The sequence below is a fragment of the Podarcis raffonei genome, chromosome 10, assembly GCF_027172205.1.
Source record: "Podarcis raffonei isolate rPodRaf1 chromosome 10, rPodRaf1.pri, whole genome shotgun sequence".
Taxonomy (NCBI): domain Eukaryota; kingdom Metazoa; phylum Chordata; class Lepidosauria; order Squamata; family Lacertidae; genus Podarcis; species Podarcis raffonei.
Window position 1 is genome coordinate 75,545,139 of NC_070611.1, and position 24,655 is coordinate 75,569,793.

The 24,655-nt window shown below is 49.0% G+C and overlaps 1 protein-coding gene across 13 annotated transcripts in view; it reads left to right on the plus strand.

Moving 5' to 3' along the window:
• SHANK3 (SH3 and multiple ankyrin repeat domains 3) overlaps nucleotides 1-24,655 on the plus strand; it is a 446,567-nt gene that overhangs the window by 337,520 nt on the left and 84,392 nt on the right. For all 13 annotated transcript variants that reach the window (XR_008332510.1, XR_008332512.1, XR_008332511.1 and 10 more), the window contains 2 exons: nucleotides 9,453-9,528; nucleotides 17,881-17,963. Coding sequence is in view for 10 of the 13 variants with exons in the window: in XM_053406551.1 (XP_053262526.1) it covers nucleotides 9,453-9,528; nucleotides 17,881-17,963 (159 nt within the window). In the remaining 3 variants the exon portion in view is untranslated. The remainder of the gene's footprint in view (nucleotides 1-9,452; nucleotides 9,529-17,880; nucleotides 17,964-24,655) is intronic.

Genomic DNA, 24,655 nt, shown 5'->3' on the forward strand with positions numbered 1-24,655 from the left:
AGGCAAATGCGGCCAGAACCCTTGACATTCGATGGCCTGAGCCTGGAAGGTTAATGGGATATTCACCCTCTGTGCCGCAAGGGACCAAGGGGGTTCTGGGAAGCCACAGAGCCCAGCAGCTTTTCAGGGGCTTCGTTGCAGGCAGGAAGCAGATGAACTCCTGTGCCGACCCCCTCTTTGCTTTGCAGAAGAGGTCAAAGCACCCCAGGAGATGGTTCCTCTTCCAGGCTTTCCCCAGTTGGCTCTCAGGGCTGCCAAATGTCTTGGGGTGTGTGGGTGGGTGGGTGGGTGTGTAAATGGGGGGACCCCATCCATTTGTGTAGCCCTGTCTCCTGAAGGGGCAACAAGTTGTCTCTCCCAGTCCTGCGATCTAAGTGTGGCTCCAGGGCAGGCTGTTCCTTCAGGGCAAATCCCCACTTTTCACTGTTTGCTCCCAGCCAGCCCTCTCCTGCCTACCTTCAACCTTGCACCCAGTCCTGGGGGGCGGGGGGGGGAATCTCCACATCCTTCTCAGTCCCAGTGTTGCCCCATGTGGGACTCAGCAGGGACAAGGAGGAGGATGGGGGGGGAGAGACGAGAGTGAGATGGTAACACCTGCCTCTTCTGTTTTCCTTTCCTTTTAAAAATAATTTTTATTAGTTTTACATAAAGATTACACGTACAAAAAAAGAAACAGGAAAAGGTTCTCTCGAACCTTCAGACCTCCATCCCTCCATGGCTTCCATTTCTTTTTCTTTTTTTTAATAAGATATTTATTAAAGTTTTTGAAAATACAACAAAAAAATCAAGAAAAAACCTCATTTAAACAAGAAAAGATAAGAAAGAAAAAAGAGAAAAATCAAAAAGAAAAAAACAGAGATTTGAAATCCGTTAAGCAAAAAAAGAAAAATCAATAAAGAATACAGCCAATCTTCCCATTACTGATCTTTCATTAACTTATTTCCCTGACCTCCTCACACCTCCCTTTTTGTATTCTAAGTCAATTATCCATTTCAGCATATCCTTTCCCTCTTTTCAAATTTTTGTCCTGTAAATTTATCTTGAAATTAATATAACTTTACCTTCCCTCCTTTCACCAATTAACAGTCTATTTTTCCTAAATCTTTATAACATTTCTGCTAAAATCACATAAATTCATTCCAACATCATTCTAACATTCAATAATCTTACAATGTTTCTGTAAATAGTCTTTGAATTTCTTCCAATCTTCCTCCGCCGACTCTTCTCCCTGGTCACGGATTCTGCCAGTCATTTCCGCCAGTTCCATGTAGTCCATCACCTTCATCTGCCATTCTTCCAGGGTGGGTAGATCTTGTGTCTTCCAATACTTTGCAATAAGTATTCTTGCTGCTGTTGTAGCATACATAAAGAAAGTTCTATCCTTCTTTGGCACCAATTGGCCGACCATGCCCAGGAGAAAGGCCTCTGGTTTCTTCAGAAAGGTATATTTAAATACCTTTTTCATTTCATTATAGATCATCTCCCAGAAAGCCTTAATCCGTGGGCATGTCCACCAAAGGTGAAAGAACGTACCTTCAGTCTCTTTACATTTCCAGCATTTGTTATCGGGCAAATGATAAATTTTCGCAAGCTTGACTAGTGTCATGTACCACCTGTATATCATTTTCATTATATTCTCTCTTAAGGCATTACATGCCGTAAACTTCATACCTGTGGTCCATAACTGTTCTCAGTCAGCCATCATAATGTTATGTCCAACATCTTGTGCCCATTTAATCATAACAGATTTCACCGTTTCATCCTGAGTGTTCCATTTCAACAGCAAGTTATACATTCTTGACAAATTCTTAGTTTTTGAATCTAACAGTTCTGTTTCCAATTTTGATTTTTCCACCTTCCATTTCTAAATTTTATTCCTGCATCTTTTCCTGCAGTCTATCTATCGTATCCAAAGTTCATGTTACTTTACAAATGTCGTCGTATTCCTGCCAATGATGTCAACCAGGCATAGGCAAACTCCAGATGTTTGGGACTACAGTTCCCATCATCCCTAGCTAACCGAATCAGTGGTCTGGGATGATGGGAATTGTAGTCCCAAACATCTGGAGGGCCAGAGTTTGCCTGTGCCTGATTCAACTGTTTACAGTCGTCTCTCAGGTCTGTTAAAAAGTTATTCCAGTCTTTCACAAATACTTGGTCTTCCTGGTTTCTGATCTTTCCCGTCAGTCTTGCAATTTCAGCATATTCTATCAACTTGATCTGCTACTCTTCTCTGGTCGGAACTATTTCTTCTTTCCACCTCTGGGCTAAGAGCATCCTTCTGCTGTTGTTGCATACAGAAACAGTCTTTTCTTTTCTTTTGGTAGTTCCTCACTTATAATTCCTAACAAACAAACAAAAGCCTCTTTTTTGGTCAAAAGTTATCTTAAACATTTTTTTCAATTCATTATATATCATTTCCCAGAATGATTTTACCACCACATATGATAAAAAGTACCTTCTTTGTTTTTACATTCCCAACAACTTCTTCTATTTCCCCCACGAGCTTTCCCCAGCAATTAATGGCCTCCCTTCCAGATTAGGATACAATTTGTACATAGAATCAAACATCCATGGAGTTAGAAGGGTTCTCCGAGGGTCATCTAGTCCAGCCCCTTGCGATGCAGGGATCGCTGTTCATGAATCCCTGACAGATGGCCACCAAGGAAGGAGAGTCCACCACCTTCTGAGGGAGTCTGTCTCAAACTCAAACAGCTCTTACCCTCAAGGTTTAGTCAGAATCCCCTTTCTTGTGACTTGAAGCCATGGGTTCGAGTCCTCCCCTCCAGAGCAGGAGAAAACGAGCATGCTCCATCTTCCATAGGGCAGCCCTTGAGATATTTGAAGATCACAAGTGCTCTCAAGTCTCCTCTTTTCCAGGCTAACCATACCCAGCTCTCTCAATCATTCCTCATAACTCTTGGTTTCCAGGCCCTTTGTTGTAGTATAATTGTATGTGGTCAACAAAGGGCTTTTTAAAAACAACACTTAGGGCTCTTACTACAAATTGTGGTTTGCATTTATTTCACAGCTTGTAGGAAACCCTGACAATTGCGAATCACACATTTTTAAACAACGTCACACACAAAACATAAAACACCTTGGGCATACATGTGTGTTTGCATACCCCGATACCTCTGTTTCATTGTTTGTGCAGCTCCAGAAAATGGACATGTGGTCAGGAAGTCAGCTGATTGGGTCGTCCCCCCAGCGACCATTTACTCCTGCAGAGTAAATGAAGCCTCAGAGAAAAATTGTTGCTGTCTTTAGCATATGCACCGCCGGGGTGGAAAGATCCGCCCAGCGCCCCCAAATTTAGTTTAGCCCCCAAATTAACTTTTATTATGCTTATGTCAGACACCATGCTTACGCCTTATCTCTTGTTTACGAAAGAAGGGAGGAAAAAGAAACAAACTTTTTTATTTGCTCATTCATTTAGATATACATACATATCTATATCTATATCTATATCTATCTATTTATTATGTATATATATACACACACACACACATATACATACATATATGTTTTTTAATATATCATTTCAACAATTATTAAACATACTTTTATATCTTATACACTTTTTTTTACTTCCATCAATCACATCTGAAAATTTCCCAATCTTTTTCACTTAATTTACATTTCTTACTTTCACTATTACATTTAAATATCATACCGTATTTTTCGTTCTATAGGGCGCACTGGCCCATAGGACGCACCTCGTTTTGGGGGGGGGGAAATGAATAAAAAAAAATTATTCCCCCCCCAGCCGCGGCTGCCGCCCCAAGCCTTGCGCACACCTGCCCGAAGCATGGGGCACCCTCCGGAGGGCTCCGCATGCTTCGGGCTGCAGGCTGCCGCCCCAAGTCTTGCGCGCCCGGCGGGACCTCCCGCCGGGCGCGCAAGGCTTGCGAACACTCGCCCAAAGCACGGGGAGCCCTCCGGAGGGCTCCCCGTGCTTCGGGCGACAGGTTGCCGCGCCAAGCCTCGCGCGCTCCCGCCGGGCGCGCAAGGCTTGCGGACACTCGCCGGGGCTGCAGGCTGCTGCCCGCAAGCCTTGTGAGCCCGCGGAAACTCCCACCGGGCTTGCAAGGCTTGCGGATAGCTTCCTGAAGCCTGGAGAGCGAGAGGGGTCAGTGCGCACCGATGCCTCTCGCTCTCTAGGCTTCAGCGAAAGCCTGCATTCGCCCCATAGGACGCACACACATTTCCCCTTCATTTTTGGAGGGGGAAAAGTGCATCCTATGGGGCGAAAAATACGGTAACTAACTTCTCTCTTCTTTGCAATATTTCATATATTCCTCCTTACAAAACTTCTTGTAGTCCTACTAGTGTAATTTGTTGATTACAGTTGCTCTTCAAATAGTTCGTATATTTCTTCCATTCTTCTGTAAATCTCTGGTCCCGCCGCTTTCAAATCCTTCCTGTCATTTTATCCAGTTCTGTATAGTCCATTAATTTCGTCGGCCATTCTTCTTTAGTCGGAATTTCTTCTTGCTTCCATTTCTGGGCCAACAATACTCTAGCAGCTGTTGTTGCATATAAAAACAATTTAACATCCTGTCTATTAATGTCCTCACTTATAATACCAAGTAAAAAATGCTTCTGGTTTTTTAAAAAAATGTATATTCATTCATTTACAATACACTTGTACTTAAGTATACAACACCAACACACTTAAACTTATAAGTATCGTTTAGGCACCTACTTAGGAGAAATATCAGTCGTGTCAAAGGTGCCGCTGACTCGCCCTGCTGCCGCATAGCAGCTCAATACAATACGTAACATAATATTTTGATTTAAGAGTTTATTTCGCGTGCACGGCGCCGTTGTGAATGACAAGTGCCATTGTTGAGTCTGAAGTGCCGCCATTGTGAATGACAAGTGCTGCTGGTGGTGTGGCGTGTCTTTGGTAAATGAGCGCACAAAATCGAAAGTCCTTTAGCGAAACAGTAGGTATACATTTCGGTAATACCTAGCTATATATGTATTTTGTTTTTCTAGCGCGATCAAAATTATTTATTTCATAATAGGTAGATAGTTAAGAGCTTAGGCGGCTTCAGCGATGGGTGGCAGGTGCCCCCCAGAATTTGGCACCCGGGTGCCCCGCACCCCTTGCACCCCCGGGTAAAGATGGCCCTGGTTGCTGCCTTCAGCATCACTGCTGCTGCTATGTTGTGCTGGAATAGGCACCATGGTTCTTCTTGGTCCAGGCTTGCCCTCCCCCACTCCACAGCCTTTGGTTTGGGAAAGGTCACATGCCAGGAAAATGAAAGAAAACGTGATTGTGCCAAAATAGCCAATCTGTCCCGTGCCGGATGCAGAAAGCAAAGCCGTCCAGCCAACCGGCACTCTCTGTCGTCAATTCCTTGGCTCTCAGGGTCGGCTTCCTCCATGGTCGCAGCAGCAAAGTCAAGCAACAGATTCGCCAAGCATGGAAGGAAGAGGATCCGTGTGGAAGGCTTGGCCCTGCCCAACCCTCCGCTTCCCACCAGGAGGTCCTTCTCGGGAGCAGGTAAACGGTCCGTGCCTTTGAGGCACAAGGGAGCAGAGCTGCATGGTGCGAGTCGAGGGCCGCACAGACGTCCCTGGAGTGCTCCTCTCACAAAGCACAGGGGAGGGCACCACGTCCGACACCCGTCCCCACAGCCTTCTGCACTCAGTAGCATCTCTGGACTGCACGTTTGCAACTTCGGAAATTGGCCTTGCTGCTTCTACTAATTTCACCATTTCCCCTGGGATCTGGTCCACCTGATCTCCACCTGCACAGCACACCCCACCCTCTCCCCAAAGGACTTGGGCACTCGGCGTACTTCAGATGGGGCGTTTGCTCCTGCATGGAACCTGGGCACTTTGAGGGAGGTCGGATTGCCTGTTGCACACCATGTATGAATGCACCACCGAGAGCGACAAAGACCGCAGCAGCGTTGAGGGAAATACGGCGGGGTGCTTGCGTGTGGGGCGGCTAAAAAAACCTCCCAGTGAGTCTGGCCCCTCGGCCAGAAAGGGGCCTGGCCCCTCGGCCAGCTAGAGTGATGCATGCAAGGAAAAGCCAAGTATCTGGGTGATTTGGCTAGGCATTAGGACCCTGGTAAGGTCCTGCATTTTCCCAAGGGGTCCAGCAATTGCCGTTTCCTCTGTGGTACCACAAGGGTTATAATAATAATTTATTATTTATACCTCGCCCATCTGGCTGGGTTTCCCCAGCCACTCTGGGCAGTTTCCGACCGAATATTAAAAACAATACAGCGTCAGACATTAAAAACTTCCCTAAACAGGGCTGTCTTCAGTTGTCTTTTAAAAGTAAAATAGTTGTTTATTGCTTTGACATCTGGTGGGAGGGCATTCCACAGGGCGGGTGCCACTACCGAGAAGGCCCTCTGCCTGGTTCCCTGTAACCTCACTTCTTGCAGTGAGGGAACCGTCAGAAGGCCTTCAGTGCTGGACCTCAGTGTCCGGGCACTATGGAGGTGGAGACCCTCCTTCGGGTATACAGTAGTTCAGTAGGTAAGCCACGACTACATGCCCCACGAGCAGAAATAGTTTGCAAACCCCCTCCTGGCCACAGAATATTTCTGCATGCAGAGCTGTGGAATATGGGCAGGACACTGACAAACTGGAACGTGTCCAGAGGAGGGCAACCAAAATGGTCAAAGGCCTGGAAACAATGCCTTATGAGGAACGGCTAAGGGAGCTGGGCATGTTTAGCCTGGAGAAGAGGAGGTTAAGGGGTGATATGATAGCCATGTTCAAATATATAAAAGGATGTCACATAGAGGAGGGAGAAAGGTTGTTTTCTGCTGCTCCAGAGAAGCGGACACGGAGCAATGGATCCAAACTGCAGGAAAGAAGATTCCACCTAAACATTAGGAAGAACTTCCTGACAGTAAGAGCTGTTGGACAGTGGAATTTGCTGCCAAGGAGTGTGGTGGAGTCTCCTTCTTTGGAGGTCTTTAAGCAGAGGCTTGACAACCATATATATGTCAGGAGTGCTCTGATGGTGTTTCCTGCTTGGCAGGGGGTTGGACTCGATGGCCCTTGTGGTCTCTTCCAACTCTATGATTCTATGATTCTATGCTACGCTTTTTGCTAGCATGGATGGGAACGGGGAGAGCAGGTACAATTCGGCCATGTATTATGTACATTTAACTTTTGCGATTTCAACCTGGCGTGGTTGAAGGCCAGCCTGAAATTGCAGAAATTAAAGGCATGCAAGTTTTGCTCAGTGCAGAAAGAGCGTTTAAGCTTTCTGCCTTGCTTCCTGGGCTTCGAAAGAGTAAGGATGGTCACAAGGGGGAAGTTTTTGAGTATATGCTTTTTTGAGTCTGCACAGAACTCATGGAACCAAGCTCCCCATATGAGATGCAATTGTGGTAGGTTTCATCCTCTCTTGGCGCGGTGTGGAAGGAAGCTGTCGCTCCTTGAAGCTGGAGGTGGCGATGCCCCTCCCCTTCTGCCCCAATGTCTTTTGTGCCCACCAAGTGTGGCACAGCAGCCTGGGCAGCTTTGAGCAGCAACCTGGCACATTCCTGCCCTTCCACTTGGCCACAGCTGCAGATACCTTCTCAGAACCAACTGCCGTCTAACCTCACCTGCCCTCGCAGGCCTGGCTGGCGCTGGCCTCCATTTGGAACATCTGTTTGCTCAAAGGGCCGCTTATTATCGGAGATGCGGAGATGAGAGACCTGAGGGTAAGCAGGTTAAACACTTCAGAAGCAGTAGCCCAGGTGCTTTCTCCAGAGTAGGGGAAGTGCCCCACCTGCTGGTGGCGAGGGGGAATGGCACCTCTCTGCTTGCAGTCTGGGGCTGGTCACTTTTGCCGGAGTTGCGTTTAGACTTTGCCAGGAAAGCTCTTGCCCTCAGAAATGCCACCCCAAAGGACTTTGGAGTCCGAGCTCCGATGCTCCACGATGCCCCCGTCTTTCTCTGTGGCACAGAGGGCGAGGGCTGGAGCCGTGCTGTGCTTCGCCAACCATTTCTCACAAGCTGAACAGCTCTCCTTCGAAAATGGCTCCTTCCCATGGAGCAAGCGGCCTGGATTTCATGGACGAGTTCCAGGAGAAGGAATTGGGGAGCAAGCAAGCTTCTGTGTTGTGGCTTCAGAAAGGGCCTCATCCTGCCTGCCTGGGTGGTGCTGCCTGGACTCTGCATCGGTCAATAGCATCCTTCTTCCAGGAGCAGAAGAGGCCACCTCACATCAGCTATGTGAGGGATGAGAAGCAACTCCCAAACCAAGATCGCTGAAGCCAGCCATGAATCCTCCTCCTCCTCCCAAACATTTGCTCCTTCCTGCCTTTCCATGATGATCCGAGTCACCCCTTTGCTGGAGACACCGGACAGCTGGCCTGCCAGAGAGGAAACTTAAGAAGCTTTTCTCACTGGTCCTTGATCCATCTTAGCTTCAGAGACGAAAAAGTAAAGCTTTTGGAGAGTGCAGAGGAGTCAGGGGGCTGTTGGTGAGGTCCTGCTCCAGGTCAACTCTCCTGTTGCACGTCTGCAGGCTACACATCAAAGACATCAACTTCCAGACACTCGGTTGCAGCCTGTCTCAAGCTCCAGCTCATGGCTTGAGGGTCTCCACTTCTTAGGGGTCCTGAACGTTCTCCCAGCATTCCTGGTCCAGACCAGACTCGCTTCCTTCCTTGGAGGGCACACACCACGCCCCTTGAGGTCAGCCACGCAGACAGATCCCTCTGGCTTAGCCTGGTGGCAGAACTTGGTGTAGCTTTCCTCAGGGAATCAACCTTGCAGGCGGCCCACCGATACTAACCATTTACTTATTTCTTTGCAGGGTTTGTAAACCCATCCTTCCAAATTACCATGGTATTGTGCAGGGGGGGAAATAAAAAGCAAAATGCAATGCAAAACAATACATTAAGCCCACATGTAAAGCCAACAGGTGGAACATCAAAGAGTTTTGAGATTAAAAGTAGAAATTGTTGGTGCAAACCTAATATTCAGTTTGCCAATGGCCCCTATCCCTCCCCACCTATTTTTCTTCTTGCTTCATAGCTACCCTGGCACCATTGTGGTAGCAGCAGCTATCATGCTGGTTTAAAGGCCAGTTATAGTCCATGTGGATCTCTCTGGATGTGATCTGTCACATTGGGGGCTGGGGGATTAAGTGCAGGGCAAGACTTGCTCACCACGTGCCCACTTCTCAATTTGGCCCGCTTTTGGCGAGATGGCAACATGCATCCGAGTAGTAGAAGCCCGGGAGTTGGGTGCCCAAGGAAGTGGCCCTGCCAGTCCTTCGCCACATCCCTGGGGTTTCATCCCGTCCAGACGTATCTCCCCACCTGTCCCTACACCTAGAATCTCCAGGTGGACCTTCATAAACACCAGGAGCTTGGGATGAGCACGTCCCATGGGAGGTGAGGGTAGGGAAGGGGTTGAAATTGGTGCTTCCCGACTTTCAACGTCTCTGAGAAACATTTGCTCTTTCCTTCCAGAAACCCGAGAAGACAGGACCAAGAGGCTCTTCCGACACTACACTGTGGGCTCGTACGACAACTTCACTTCTCACAGGTAAGGACCTTCCTGGCATATATTGGCTGCCCCACAGCCAGGATTTCCACGCCAGGGAAAAGAAGGTCCGTGGGGCAGTCGTGGGCTGGCAGAGCAGGTTTCCTTCCGCAATGGTGCCAGGTGTGAGTGTGAGTGTGTGGAGCCTCGTGTGAATCTTGTTTCTGAGTTGGCAATCTTGCATTCTGCGTTGCATCGACCTAGAAGGCGGGGAGAGCTTTGCGGTGTGTACAAGAGAAGTCGCGTTTCCGAGGTGGCAGAGCTAACGTGGAGCACAGAATCAAAGAATCGTAGTGTCAGACATCTAGATCTACCACCTGCATTGCTACCCAAGGCACTCAAACCTGCTAGGATGTTCCATGTGTGTTGGCATTGTGCCAGTTCTAGACTGGTGACACATGGCAGGGCATTCTTGGTGGCAGCCCCATTCTACTTCATCCCCGATTTCACTCTACTGTCTCCCTTTCTGGCTACTTTTAGCTACTTTTTTGTTACTTCCTTTTATATCTCACCTTCCTTCTGTTAAGGAAAAAAATTCTGGGGTCAGAGCCTACTCAACAGCCCAGCTTGTCGGGGTGCAAGTCCCTCGTGGGTCCATGCGGCCAGTAAAAGAAGGAAGTTCCAGCCAAGTAATCTGGAGCAAAACAGTGGTCAGTAGACCATGATCTTTATTGTTGTGCAACAGGCCCCCACAGGAGTAAGAACCCTGAGTAAGGGGTGACCTCCTCTTTTAAAACTTCCCTCTTTCCCCCAGAATACACTTCAAGAAGCATCACTGATACATCATCACTACATCACTAGCATGTCACAAATGGGGAGGGGTATACAAGGGTTACACAAGTTCAACATGAGGTCCCTTTATCAGACACCTCTTAACTCCCCATCACCGGAAGAACAATAAAACTCTTTACAGATCCTTGCCCTCAGGATTTGTCTGGAGATGGGCTTTCAGAACACCTGACTTGCTCCTGTTCTCTCTCTCTCTCTCAGCTATTCCACCCATTGCCACCCAGATGTGTGCAGTGCTCATCAGCTGATAGGCAGGGGTTAAATCCTGCTCTGCTTCACTGTACACCCCTCTTCCCCTCCTGGGAACAGCTGAGCATGAGGCTGTTTGAAAGCCCTTTTGCAAACAGTCCTTCTGCACTGCACTTTCAACCTCTGATTTTCAGGCTCTCAAAGAGCAGGGTGGGGACTTTTTTTTGCAAGAGGACTTTCAAACAGCCTTTCGTGATGCTTTGAAGCTGCTGCCATTGAGGTTTTAAAAGAGGATTGGACAAATATATGGAGGAGAAGCCTATTGATGGCTACTAGTCAGAATAACCATGTTTCACCTCCACAGCTGGAGGCGGCAAAGCTGCCAAATAACAGTTGCTGGGAACCGCAGGAGAGGAGAGTTGCTCTTGTGTTCGAATCCTGCTTGTGGGTTTCTCATTTGGGCATCTGGTTGGTCCCTATGAAAAAAAGGGTGCTGGAGAAGATGGGTCATTGCCCTGATCCATACCATTTTTTCTGTTCTGGAAGTCTTTCTGCATGATTGTCACCCTAAGGTTTGGGGAAAACATCGAGACCGAAGAACCCAGGAGTCCACAAAGAAGGGAAGCCCTCCGTTCCTTTGCTGCAGCTGACGGGCGGGCGGAAGCGATCTGAGATCAGGCCTGGAAATGAAGGCGCTGGGAATAAGCAGATAATTTAGGGATTGTTTTGACTCAATCAGGAGGCTTAGCTCTCCAGGAGGAGAGATTAAAGGAGTGACTGTTCACGGGGCCATCTGGATGGAGCTGGGCTCAGGAGAGGTGGAGGAAGGAGAGAGCAACAGCCTCCGGGTCCTCGCCAGCAGACAATAGGCTTACTCTCGTGTCACTGGGATAATGGCAGGCCGTAGCTGGCTGGTTTCTTGCATTCTGGTGGGGCAGGGGCTGCCCTCCTCATCAGAACACCAGAGCAGCCTCCCCACAACTTGATGCCTCCCCCCCACCCCAGGTATTTTGGACTAAAACTCACAACACCCTGAATATTGGTCAGGCTGGCTGAGAATAATTCTTAGTCAGCCATCCAGGTCTAACTTTCCCTTTGCCACTTGATATCTGTGATGATGATGATGATGATGATGATATAATTTTATTTATACCCCACCCTTCCCAGTTCAGGGCAGGGCGGGTCTCATCCTGCATACAAGAGGGAGCTGGTAGACAGCCGCCCTGGACACGGATTTGACCTGTGCCTCCATGGACAGCTGTGAGTCCAAAATGACTCCCAGGCTGCGCAGCTGGTCCTTCAGGGGCACAGTTGCCCCATTCAGAACCAGGGAATCCCCCACACCCACCCGCCCTCTGTCCCCCAAAACAGTACTTCTGTCTTGTCAGGATTCAACCTCAATCTGTTAGCCGCCATCCATCCTCCAACCGCCTCCAGGCACTCACACAGAACCTTCACTGCCTTCACTGGTTCCGATTTGAAAGAGAGGTAGAGCTGGGTATCAGAAGAAACTGCATGATGCACCAGTAGCAGCGCAGCCAGATGCCTTCCTCTGCCCCACCTGCAGCAAAACCTCTCTCTCCCCTGTTGGTCTCTGCAGCCACAGCAGGTGCTGCAAGCTCCCAACACTTTGACTTCACCCCAAGGTGCTCTCCTCCATTGTCTCCCGATGCAGACGGATGCCGGCCGTTTGCTCAGAGCTGCCTTTGCCAACCAGTGATAATTTTAGCCCTCAAACATCTGGAGGGTGCCAGGTTGGAAAAGCCTTGTTCAGACCTCTGTGATTCCTGCATTGCAGGGGGTTGAGCTGGATGACCTTTGGGGTTCCTTCCGACCCTACAGTTCTGTGATTCTATGATTCTGCGAAGTAGCACCAGGTCTGCAAGCTCTGGTCTGCTCTTAACTTTGGCCTTTGCTCCCTATTCCTCCCCCTCCTCAGGGTGGACTTGATTTCAATCAAATCAATTTAAATCACGATTTAAGTCACTAGTCAGTAAGACTTGATTTAAATCATTTTTTTATTTTTTTTTACGGAAAGACTCATTCTTGCTGGTATCACCTTAATATTTACAACCAGATGAAGATTTCGTTTTTGGAATAATAAATTTTCAGAGTAGTTTTTACCGTTATATCAAAAATTACTGATTTGGTTATACTATTAGAAATACATAGGCAGATAATTATGAAATCGTTCGGAGGTTTAATAAGTTCACTGTTTATATTTGGACAACTTTTCTGCTTTGCTTTATTGGCAGGAGAAAAATAATCATTTCCTTAATGACAAGTTAAAGAAATTATTTAACTAAAACAATAACGTAATAGCATATGTATGTATGTTTGTTAACTGATGTGGTTAAACAATTAAAAAAAACCACAACTTAGACTGAGTTTTAGCCCACATGAAAACTTAAAACAAATCCTTCTTTCCTGATGAATAGCCTTTGGACTATAATGTAACTTCAATAGAAAACTATCTTTAGAAAGATTTTTCCTCCGAGAGCATTTTATTTTAAAAATCTGATTTAAATTTTTAAAAAATCTGATTTAAATCAAAGAAATCTGATTTAAATCAAAGAAATCCGATTTAAATCAAAGAAATCCAATTTAAATAATTAAAAAATCTGATTTTTATTTTTAAAAATCATTGATTTGTATCCACCCTGCCCTTCCTCCCAAGAGGAAGGGCTATAGCTCAGCGGTCGGGCATCCGTTCAGTCCCCAAAAGCATCTCTAATTGGGGCTGGGAGAGCCTCCTTGAGTCTGAAACCCTGGAGAGCCATTTCTGTCCGTCTGTGCAGATAGCAAAGTCTCAGATGAAGGCACTTGCTTGCTACATTCCTCCGTTTGAGCGCAGCGCCTCTTCCTTCCTCCACAGGCTCCTCCTTTGTCAATTTCCTCTTCTCCCTCTGCTTCTCTGATCCTTGAAGTGCTCTGGCGTGGTTTCCACGGCAACCGATATGTCAGCGTAGACTCGCATATCCCCCCCCCCAAAAAAACACAGCTTCAAGTCAACTGAGGCTGGAGTTGAAGGCAGCTGTGGGGTGATCTGCATGTTCTAGCAAGAGCGGAAGGGCAGGATCCAGGCATCAAACCCTCCATCCCACCTGTGGCCTCCCAGATCTTCTGGACCTCCCATCATTAGCCTCGGCCAGTGGTGGGCATTTGTGGTCCAGAACATCTGGAAGACATCTGGTTGGGGAAGATTGGGCTTGGTTTTGGGGATATTTCATTTGGTCCGGGATCATTAGAGGGTCACTGCCCTCGACCCGTGCATTCTATTTTTCTTTTCCCAGCAGGGATGGGTGGGAAGTAATAGAATTATAGAGTTATAAAGTTGTGAGGGACCCCCAAAGGTCATCCAGCCCAACCCCCTGCAATGCAAGCTTCACAGCTTAATGTGGATCATCTCTCTGTAGTGATGTAGGGATATAGGAAAAGGTGAACAGGTTCTTACTTTTTTATTGTTAACTGCCTTGGGAATAATAATAATAATAATAATAATAATAATAATAATAATAATAATTTATTATTTCTACCCCGCCTATATGGAGGTTAAAAATACATTAAAACATCAGTCGTTAAAAACTTCCCTAAATAGGCCTGCCTTCAGATGTCTTCTAAAAGTCAGATAGTGGTTTATTTCCTTGACGTCTGATGGAAGGGCATTCCACAGGGAGGGCGTCCCTTCCTCTTAGCACGTTTCTCCCTTGCGTCCCGAGTTCGAGTGTCTTCAAAGTCCATGACACCTTTGGTCAAGAATGTTCTCCAACTGGGCCGCTCGCAGGCCAGTGTTTCCCAGTTGTTGGTGTTTATACTACATTTTTTAAGATTTCCCTCGAGAGAGTCTTTGAACCTCTTTTGTTGACCACCAGCATTACACTTTCCCAATAATATCCCAATAGTATCATCCAGGGAACCTGAATGTTGGAAAATTCAGGACAGATTAAAAAAGTCTTTCTTTATGCAGCACATAAACTATGGAACTCCTTGCCACTGGAGACAGTGATGGCCACAAACTTGGATGGCTTTGAAAGAGAATTAGGCAAATTCCTGGAGGAGGAGAGGGCTATCAATGGCTACCAGCCCAGTCAGGGGCAGCAATGCTTCTGAATACCAGTTGCTGGAAACCACAGGTTGAGAAGAGGGGTCTTGTGCACAAATCCTGCCTGCTGGTTTTGCTATGGGGCATCTGGTCGACCTCTGATCAGGTTGCCCCAAAGGCCAAAGGTTTGAAGAAAACCTTAGGAGTCTTGCAAGGCTTGGAGGTGACTGCTGGCTTGGCCAAGGACTGTGGAAGGAGAATGGAGGGGTTTTGGGTCTACGAAGACCTTGGGCTGCAATAGGCCCGAGTTTGTTCCTGTCCTAAGGCCCAGTCTCTTTTAGAATGGACATGGGTGGCGCTGTGGTCTAAACCACTGAGCCTCTTGGGCTTGCTGATCAGAAGGTCAGCAGTTCGAATCCCTGAGACAAGGTGAGCTTGTGTTGGTCTGTCCCAGCTCCTGCCAACCTAGCAGTTCGAAAGCACGCCAGTACAAGTAGATCGGGGTTAGGCAACCTAAGGCCTGTGGGCTGGTCCAGGAATCAGCATGTTTTTAGATGAGTAGAATGTGTCCTTTTATTTAAAATGCATCTCTGGGTTATTTGTGGGGCATAGGAATTCGTTCATTCCCCCCCCCAAAAAAATATATAGTCCGGCCCACCACATGGTCTGTGGACCAGCCCACGGCTGAAAAAGGTTGCTAACCCCTGAAGTAGATAAATAGGTACTGCTGTGGCGGGAAGGTAAACAGTGTTTCCATGTGCTCTGGTTTCCATCACGGTGTCCCGTTGCGCCAGAAGGGGTTTAGTCCTGCTGGTCACATGACCCAGAAAACTGTGGACAAACGCCGGCTCCCTCGGCCTGAAAGCGAGATGAGTGCCGCAATCCCATAGTCGCCTTTGACTGGACTTAACCATCCAGGGGTCCTTTGCCTTTACCTTACCTCTTTTAGAGTGCAAAAATAGAGCCAGCAGGGAGATCGGGAGGAAGACTGGAGGAAGTATAGAATATCTGAGGTTTTTAAACCAGCATTTCTGTTTTCCTGTGTTTTTCATGCAAAACTAGTTTATTGTGGTCTCTTATTAACCAGATTTCAATAACTTTCTCATCCCTATAAAAGCTGGCAAGTTCTGTCTGTAGACAGAACAGCTTATCAGTCGGCTTAAAGAGAGTCTGGCTGGTGGGAGACTTCTCCAGCAAAATTGCCTTGTCTTGATAAACAGGGGTTTGAATAAACCTTTCCCCCCTGACCACAGCACGGAGGCTGGGTTTTCTTCCACAGTCATCCCAACCCAACTGAACAAACTTTACGCTGTGGGTGGGTGGGGGGGACTGGCAGGCTTCAGCCTTTTCAGGTCTACTTTCCTTTTTACTGGAACTCCCAAGATCTGCCACTTGGAACCAAGCGCTGAAAACGTTTTGTTGTTTAATCGTTTAGTCATATCCGCCTCTTCGTGACCCCCTGGACCAGAGCACGCCAGGCACTCCTGTCTTCCACTGCCTCCCACAGTTTGGTCAGACTCATGTTTGTAGCTTCAAGAACACTGTCCCACCATCTCGTCCTCTGTCGTCCCCTTCTCCTTGTGCCCTCCATCTTCCCCAACACCAGGGTCTTTTCCAGGGAGTCTTCTCTTCTCATGAGGTGGCCAAAGTCTTGGAGCCTCAGCTTCAGGATCTGTCCTTCCAGTGAGCACTCAGGGCTGATTTCCTTCAGAATGGAGAGGTTTGATCTTCTTGCAGTCCATGGGACTCTCAAGAGTCTCCTCCAGCACCACAATTCAAAAGCATCAATTCTTCAGCGATCAGCCTTCTTTATGGTCCAGCTCTCACTCTCTCACTTCCATACATCACTACTGGGAAAACCATAGCTTGAACTATATGGACCATTGTTGGCAAGGTGATGTCTCTGCTGAAAACATTAGAGCTAGAATTAAAAGGCGAAGTGTGTCTCTGAGCACATCCTGAGACCCAAAATTCATTTTCAGCACCAGAGTGGGTTCCCCCCCCCCGCTAGCTTCCTGTGTCCCAGCGGCCCAGTTTTAGGTTTCAAAAGCCACTTCACTGTCCCCAGGAACCCTTTCTGCCAGCTGATTGCAAACCACTCAGAAGTCTCCCATCCTTCCCTGTCTGTCTACCTCCTTCCCACACCTGGTTCACAGGTGGCCCTTTGAACCCCTGCACCACTCGCACAGCCCTGGAGAGGGCAGCAGCACGCAGGTCCCCGGCTTCCACCTGAGGGTGTGTGCCTGAGCTGAGCGTGGATTCCAGAGAACCCTGGCAAGCGGAGAGACCGTGGGGGGGGGCTGGTGCGTGCAAGAGCGTGTGTGGGTGTTGGGCGTGTGTCTCTGCTGCAGTGTGCATGCATGCATGAGTGAGTGAGAGAGAAAGGAAGCATGGCACCTGCCAGCACACCTCATGTGCAAGAGCCACACATGGCAACCTTCTCTGCCATGCCCCTTGACCAGGTGGAGAAGGGAGGGTTTGCACAGCAGCCTTTCACGCTGGGCTCTGTCTCAGGCAGGGGGGCTTTCTTCTCCCCTCTCCCCACCACCAACCGCCATACTGGCCCCCTTCCCCAAAATGATGGATTTGCCTGCGCTCTCTCCTTCCTTCCTCCCCCCCTCTCTTCTCTCCCTCCCTCCCTCTTTCTTCCATTGAGAAATAGCATCAGCTTTGTTAAAAGCAAGGCAGTGGAGCACAGCTCTGCCTCACCCCCCCTTCCCTCTCCCCTCTCTCTTTTTTTAATGACAGACAGTTACTTAGCAACAGAGGGGAGTTTTAGGAGAAGGTGAGAGTGACAGCAGAAAGAAACTCCACAGTCGCCCTCTCCCGGTGCACACTCCCCCCCCTTACACCCCACATGCACACGAACACGCAACCGCTGGGCACCTTCCCTCCCTCTCCCTTTGGGTTCCCCTCCTAGTGGGGGGGGCCGAGAGAGAGAGAGAGAGAGAGTGTCTCTTTGCGACGGGTGGCTTCTTGCCCGCCCCCACCCCCCAGCTAAGGCGGCTCCGTTGAAAGGAAAGCCCCCCTCGCGCACGGGATCAGTAAGCGCTCTGCATCCACATGCAGGTGACTGAGCGGGGGTGGGGGGAGCGGGCGGTGGGGAGGGGGGAGGGCCCGGCGCCCCCCCCCCCCTCCGAAGCAGGGAGGGGAAGGAAAGAGCCTTCTTTGCCCGGGGAGAGCGGGAGGGCGAGAGCCTCTGCCCGCCTCCCCTCCTGACGGGCTCCTGCCTGCGATGAGCGCCTGGCTGGGAAGAGGCCCCCCCCTCGAAGGCAGGGCGCGATGGTGCTGACGGCTCCCCCCGGCTTCATTTTCTTGTGCTCTTTCCTGCCCAGTGACTACATCATCGAGGAGAAGGCGGCCGTCCTGCAGAAGAGGGAGCATGAGGGCTTTGGCTTCGTCCTCCGGGGCGCCAAAGGTAAGACCCGGCGGACTGGGGGGGGGGCGGTGGGAGGACAGGGAGAGGGCTGGCTGCAGGATGGGAGTGGCATGGAGTTGGCCCCAGGTGATGGCGGGGCTCCCTGGCACTGGGTCCTGCCCGCCAGAGGGGTCTGGTGGCAGCGTTTCTCCGGGAAAGGGTGTGTGAGAGAGACAAAGATGGTGCCCCCTCGGATGCCCGAGAGGGCTAGGGATCCTTTGTGTGTGTGGCACAGGTTGTGCCCTCTCCTCCTGCATGCTCCTCCCCAAAACGGCCACCCCACAGCAAAGGGGGCGCCTCTCCCTGAGAAATGCTCCTTTCTCCCAAATACCTTGGGTGCAGCTCTCCTCCGCCAACAGGGCTTCCCTGCTCCTCTCTCGGAGGGGGCGGGTTGCCGTGACCCACATGCTCATTGCCAGGAATTGGAAAGCACTTCTCCCCCCCCCCCCAAGCTGTGGCTTCTTTGCCAAGGGGGGGTGGTGGTCGGCTAGATTCCCGCTGGAAGAGGGCTTTGTGTCTGGAATGGAGAGAGAGAGAGAGAGAGAGAGAGAGAGAGAGAGAGAGAGAGAGAGAGAGAGAGAGAGAGCACTCGCGGTCTGGGGAAATTTGTTCCTGGGAGTGGGGGTGGGGTTTTTTTGGGGGGTGGGGGCATACCCAGGGAGACTGAAGTCTGGGCTTTGGGGTGGGGACCAAGAGGGATGTCGGTGTGTGATTTGGGGAGACTGCCAAGCGATTGCCTCCACTCCAGATGCGAAGGAATCAGGACACCCCCTGGGTGGGTTTACGGTTGGCAGGAAAAAGGAGGAGGGGGCCCCTGAGAGTTTGCAGCCTCCTCTCTGCTATTTCCCAGCCCTTCACGTAGAGGGAGCTTCTTCCCAAAGCTGTGTGAGCGATTCTGCCTTACCCCCCCCCACCCCCACCACATTCATTTGCAGGCTCCCTTTGTAACATGTGAGAAGCCCACCAGGCCCACCCCCTTCCCCCTTGGGGGAATATACACACACTCACACACAAGTACATACACATACACATACACATACACATACACATATACATATACACATACACATACACATATACATATACACATACACATACACATATACATATACACATACACATACATATACACATATACACATACACATATACACATACACATACACATATACATATACACATACATATACACATACACATATACACATACACATATACATATACACATACACATATACATATACACATACACATACACATATACATATACACATACACATACATATACACATATACACATACACATACACATATACATATACACATACACATACACATACACATACACATATACATATACATATACACATACACATATACATATACACATATACATATACACATACACATATACATATACACATACATATACACATACACATACACATATACATATACACATATACATATACACATATACATATACACATATACACATACACATACACATATACATATACATATACACATACATATACACATACACATATACACATACACATACACATACACATATACATATACACATACACATATACATATACATGTGCATATACACATATACATATACATATACATATACATATACATATACATATACATATACATATATATTCCATTTGCTTCCATTGCTCCAAAAAGCTCAAGGTGGTGCACATGGTTCTTCCTCTCCCCATTTTATCCTCACAACAACCCTGTGAGGTAGGTCTGCCAGGGAGAAGGCAATGACTGGTCCACGGCCATCCGGTGTGAGCTTCATGATGGCTGAGTGTGGGATTTGAACCCTGGTTTCTCAGGTCCTGGGTGGGTGGCGCTGTGGGTTAAACTGCAGAGCCTAGGACTTGCCAATCAGAGGGTTGGCGGTTCGAATCCCCGCAACGGGGTGAGCTCCCATTGCTCCGTCCCTGCTCCTGCCAGCCTAGCAGATCGAAAGCACGTCAAAGTGCAAGTAGATCAATAGGTACCACTCCGGCGGGAAGGTAAACAGCATTTCCGTGCACTGCTCTGGTTCGCCAGAAGCGGCTTAGTCCTGCTGGCCACGACCCGGAAGCTGTACGCCAGCTCCCTCGGCCAATAAAACGAGATGTGCGCCGCAACCCCAGAGTCGGCCGTGACTGGACCTAATGGTCAGGGGTCCCTTTACCTTTACCTCTCAGGTCCTAGTCCAGAACTCTTAACCACTGCACCACCAGGCGGTTCAGCAGGAAAGGAAGGAGTAGCTGCCTGGAGCCAGGAGTTGCTTTCTGCTCTCCAGGTGTGGGGAGAGAACCTCCAGCTCTTGCAGGAGATGTCTCCCTGAGCCCTGGTGCTAGCGCCGCTGGAGATCCCAGCTCACGCGATGGTGCCCTTCCCTGGCCTCTGCCACAGGTTGCGGGGTGCTGCCAGGGCCCATTTTCTGACTCACAATGGCAAGATCCCAGTGTGCAAAATTCCCATCATGCCGGGATGACATCTCAACAGCTTTGGTGTCCTGAGGGAGACCACAACCACCTTGGTCCTAGTGATGGGAGACACCCAACCACCCAGGTGATGATGGGAATAATAATAATAATTTATTATTTGTACCCCGCCCATCTGGCTGGGTTTCCCCAGCCACTGTGGGTGGCTTCTAACAAAGACCAAAAACACACTAAAATGTCACACATTAAAAACTTCCCTGAACAGGGCTGCCTTCAGAGATCTTCTGAATGTCATGTAGTTGCTTACCTCTTTGACATCTGGTGGGAGGGCGTTCCACAGGGAGGGCGCCACCACTGAGAAGGCCCTCTGCCTGGTTCCCTGTAGCTTTGGTTCTCACAACTAGGGAACTGCCAGAAGGCCCTCAGCGCTGGACCTCAGCGTCCGAGCAGAATGATGGGGGTGGAGACGCTCCTTCAGGATGGTCCTGTCAATATGTGCAAGGGAACATGAGCGGCTGGGGGGGGTGGGCTTTGTCCTATGGGGTGGGCAGGAGGGCAAAGACAAGCATCTCAAGAGAACTGCCTTTTGCCTGATGGGGCAGGGAGAATGAGTATTGCTGTAGCATCTCTGTGTCCTTGCGATCCTGAGCTTTCCTTTGCTTAAAGCCAAGCGGGTTTTCCCAGCCCTGCTGTGCCTGCAGAGAGTGGCTTGGCAAAGAGGTCAGCAAGCAAACAAGTGGCCTCCCCTTTGCCAGGGTGGAGTGGTCTTGGGGTCCAGAGGCTTGCAAGAGCCTCTCCCACCAAAGAGGAAAGCCACACACACACACACACACACACACACACCCCTTGAACAAAAGCAAGGGAATGGGTGCTGGCGTTTCCGAACAATAAGAGGACGGATACAATTTCTCTTTGCTTGCATTTTCATATCGTTGGAGCCAAACATGAGTGATAAAGGCAACCATCTCTTCTAGGGATGGCATCTCTGATAGTGGGGAGCAAAGCTATTTCTATACCTATGTGTTTCTATTTGGGGTGATTCCCATAGCTGTGCGACTGCCTCTTGCTGTTGCCTTCAAGGGACAGGCCCTCAGTAGCCCGGAGAGAATCCTTTTGCCCTCCGCTCATCCATTTGGCTCAACCGTGCCCCCAAACACACATTTCTTTGGAAAGCCGAATCACGAAAATACAATAAATTATTCAAAAGAAAGCAAACGTATGTATCTGTGCTTTGCATATTTATGGTGGGCCTTGACTCGGAGAACAGCATCTGGGCCAAAGATGATATGCCCCTGATTTGAAGGTCTGTAGCCTACATTGATATCCCCAAAGCTCCTGGGAGGTGGAGAGGTCACCTAGGGTCATAGAACCTTTGGGTCATCTGAGCCAATCCTTTGCAATATAGGAATTCCTGCTAAAGAATCCCTGACAAATGGCCATCCAAGCTCTGTTGAGAAACCTCCAAGGAAGGAGAGACCGCTACTTCCTGAGGGAGTCTGTTCCACTGTCAACCACTCTTACCCTCAAAAAGTTCTTCCTTTGAATCCATTGGTTTGGGTCCTACCCCTTTTAACAGCTCCATCTTCCATGGAAGAGCCCTTGTGATCATTTGAAGGTGCCCATTGTATCACCTCTCAGTCTTCTCTTCTCCAGGCCAAAGGTGCCCAACTTCCTTCACCGTTCCTCACAAGACCCCTTTATGGTCTTGGTTCCCCTCCTCTGCCCACCTTCCAGCTTGTCAATATCCTTCTAAAACTATGGTGCCCAGAACCGGATATCGGGCCCCAGGTGTGACCTGACCAAGGCAGAAGAGAACGGTTCTGTGCCTTCCCTTGATCTGGACTTCTCCATAAAAGTTCTCTCTGCCCAAGAACCCAGTTCCATTGGGGGAAACTGAGCAGCCAGCTGCCAGAGTAGCATTGCGACTAAGAGGTCAGCCCCAGTTCGAATCTCACTTCTTTAGCAGTGGGTGGCTTTAGGCCAGCCCCCCCTCCTTTCTCAGAGCCTCCTGTGTGCATGGGATGATGACAGTGACCTACCTTGCAGGGTCAGCGCAATAACTGCAGTGTGATTATGAGAAACCAGTAGGAGAACACTTCAATCTCCCAGGACATTCTATACAAGATCTCAAAGTAGCTGTCTTATTATTACAAAAGAATTTCAGAAATAGACTGGAAAGAGAAGTTGCTGAATTGCAACTTATTACCAAACTTAATAGGACGTGGGTGGCGCTGTGGGTTAAACCACAGAGCCTAGGACTTGCTGATTGGAAGGTCAGCGGTTCGAATCTCTGCAACAGGGTGAGCTCCCGTTGCTCGGTCCCTGCTCCTGCCAACCTAGCAGTTCGAAAGCACGTCTAAGTGCAAGTAGATCAATAGGTACCACTCCGGCGGGAAGGTAAACGGCGTTTCCGTGCGCTGCTCTGGTTTGCCAGAAGTGGCTTAGTCCTGCTGGCCACATGACCCGGAAGCTGTACGCCGGCTCCCTCGGCCAGTAAAGCGAGATGAGCGCCGCAACCCCAGAGTCGGCCACAACTGGACCTAATGGTCAGGGGTCCCTTTACCTTTACCAAACTTAAAACCATGGAAAGACCTGGTCTGAATAGAAACACTGGATTCTTATCTTATTATACACGATAAAGCTGTTTTTAGCCATCTCACCCCTTGCTTTTTCTGTAAGACCAATTGCAGTGGTTAACAGTCGTCAACAAGCTTATCACACCTGTCTGCCAATCACCCATTCCCACCACCCTTCTGAGTAATACCCCTCCCTACCCTCTCACTATCTTTTTAAAAATAATAATAATAATAATTTTTATTAAATTTTCTATTTTAATAATCCAATCAAATCACATTGAATATTCCACATTATACAAATACATATCATATAGTCCAAATATTCTGCCAAATTATAAAAAATTTTGTTGGGACTTCCCATGCTTCACTATCTATAAGGGTCTGGTGACTTCTGTTTCAGTGTATCTAAAGAAGTGTGCATGCAAGCTCATACCAAGAACAAACTTAGTTGGTCTCTAAGGTGCCACTGGTAAAAGGTAAAGGGACCCCTGACCATTAGGTGCAGTCGTGGCCGACTCTGGGGTTGTGGCACTCATCTTGCTTTACTGGCTGAGGGAGCCGGCATACAGCTTCTGGGTCATGTGGCCAGCAGGACTAAGCCACTTCTGGTGAACCAGAGCAGCACACGGAAACGCCATTTACCTTCCCGCCAGAGCGGTACCTATTTATCTACTTGCACTTTGACGTGCTTTCAAACTGCTAGGTGGGCAGGAGCAGGGACCGAGCAACGGGAGCTCACCCCGTTGTGGGGATTCGAACTGCCGACCTTCTGATCGGCAAGCCCTAGGCTCTGTGGTTTAACCCACAGCGCCACCCGCGTCCCTAAGGTGCCACTGGACTGGAAGGATTTTTTCAAAAAATATATGTTTTGTTTTGTTTTGACTACGGCAGACCAACACGGCTACCTGCCTGTAACTATGATTATCTGGGGCATTTTAAGCACAATGTGGGTTCTGAAGAGGGTGCTGATGGGTGCCTGCGATGAACGAAGGCTGCCCAATTCTAGGCCTAGCTGGACATTGTGAGTCCTGCCAAGGGGCTTTTGCCTTGGGAGCTGAAGCGGTTTTTCTTGGTTCTTTCCCTTCCTCCCCCACAACAAACACTCTGTGAGGTGAGGGGGGCTGAGAGACTTCAGAGAAGTGTGACTGGCCCAAGGTCATCCAGCAGCTGCATGTGGAGGAGCGGGGATGCAAACCCAGTTTACCAGATTATGAGTCCACCGCTCTTAACCACTACACCACACTGGCTCTCAGTGCTGTCTACACTGGCTAGCAGGCAGCAGTTCTCCAGGGATTCCTTCCAGCAAGGACTAAACCTGGGACCTTCCGCATGCCGAGCTACGATGGCTCTTTCCGTTCCAAGACAACATTGCCAAGCCTAGGCAGCAGACACGACCCCTCTCCCTCGCACTTCCCCAAGGGGGGCTTTTGTCTCTTGAAGCTCCAGAGACTGATGGCATCCCGACAATCCGCATTTACATTCTCACTCTCCCTTGTTGTCCAAGTGGAAGCAGCTAAACATCTGCACTTGGGAGGTGATGGCACTTCCCGGGCAGGAGGGCTCGCCCACGCTTCCGCTTGTTCTGTTCCCAGAAAGCACTGGTCCGAGGATTTCTCTGCTTGACCCGCAGTTTCTAGGCATGGATTTTTTTGCTAAA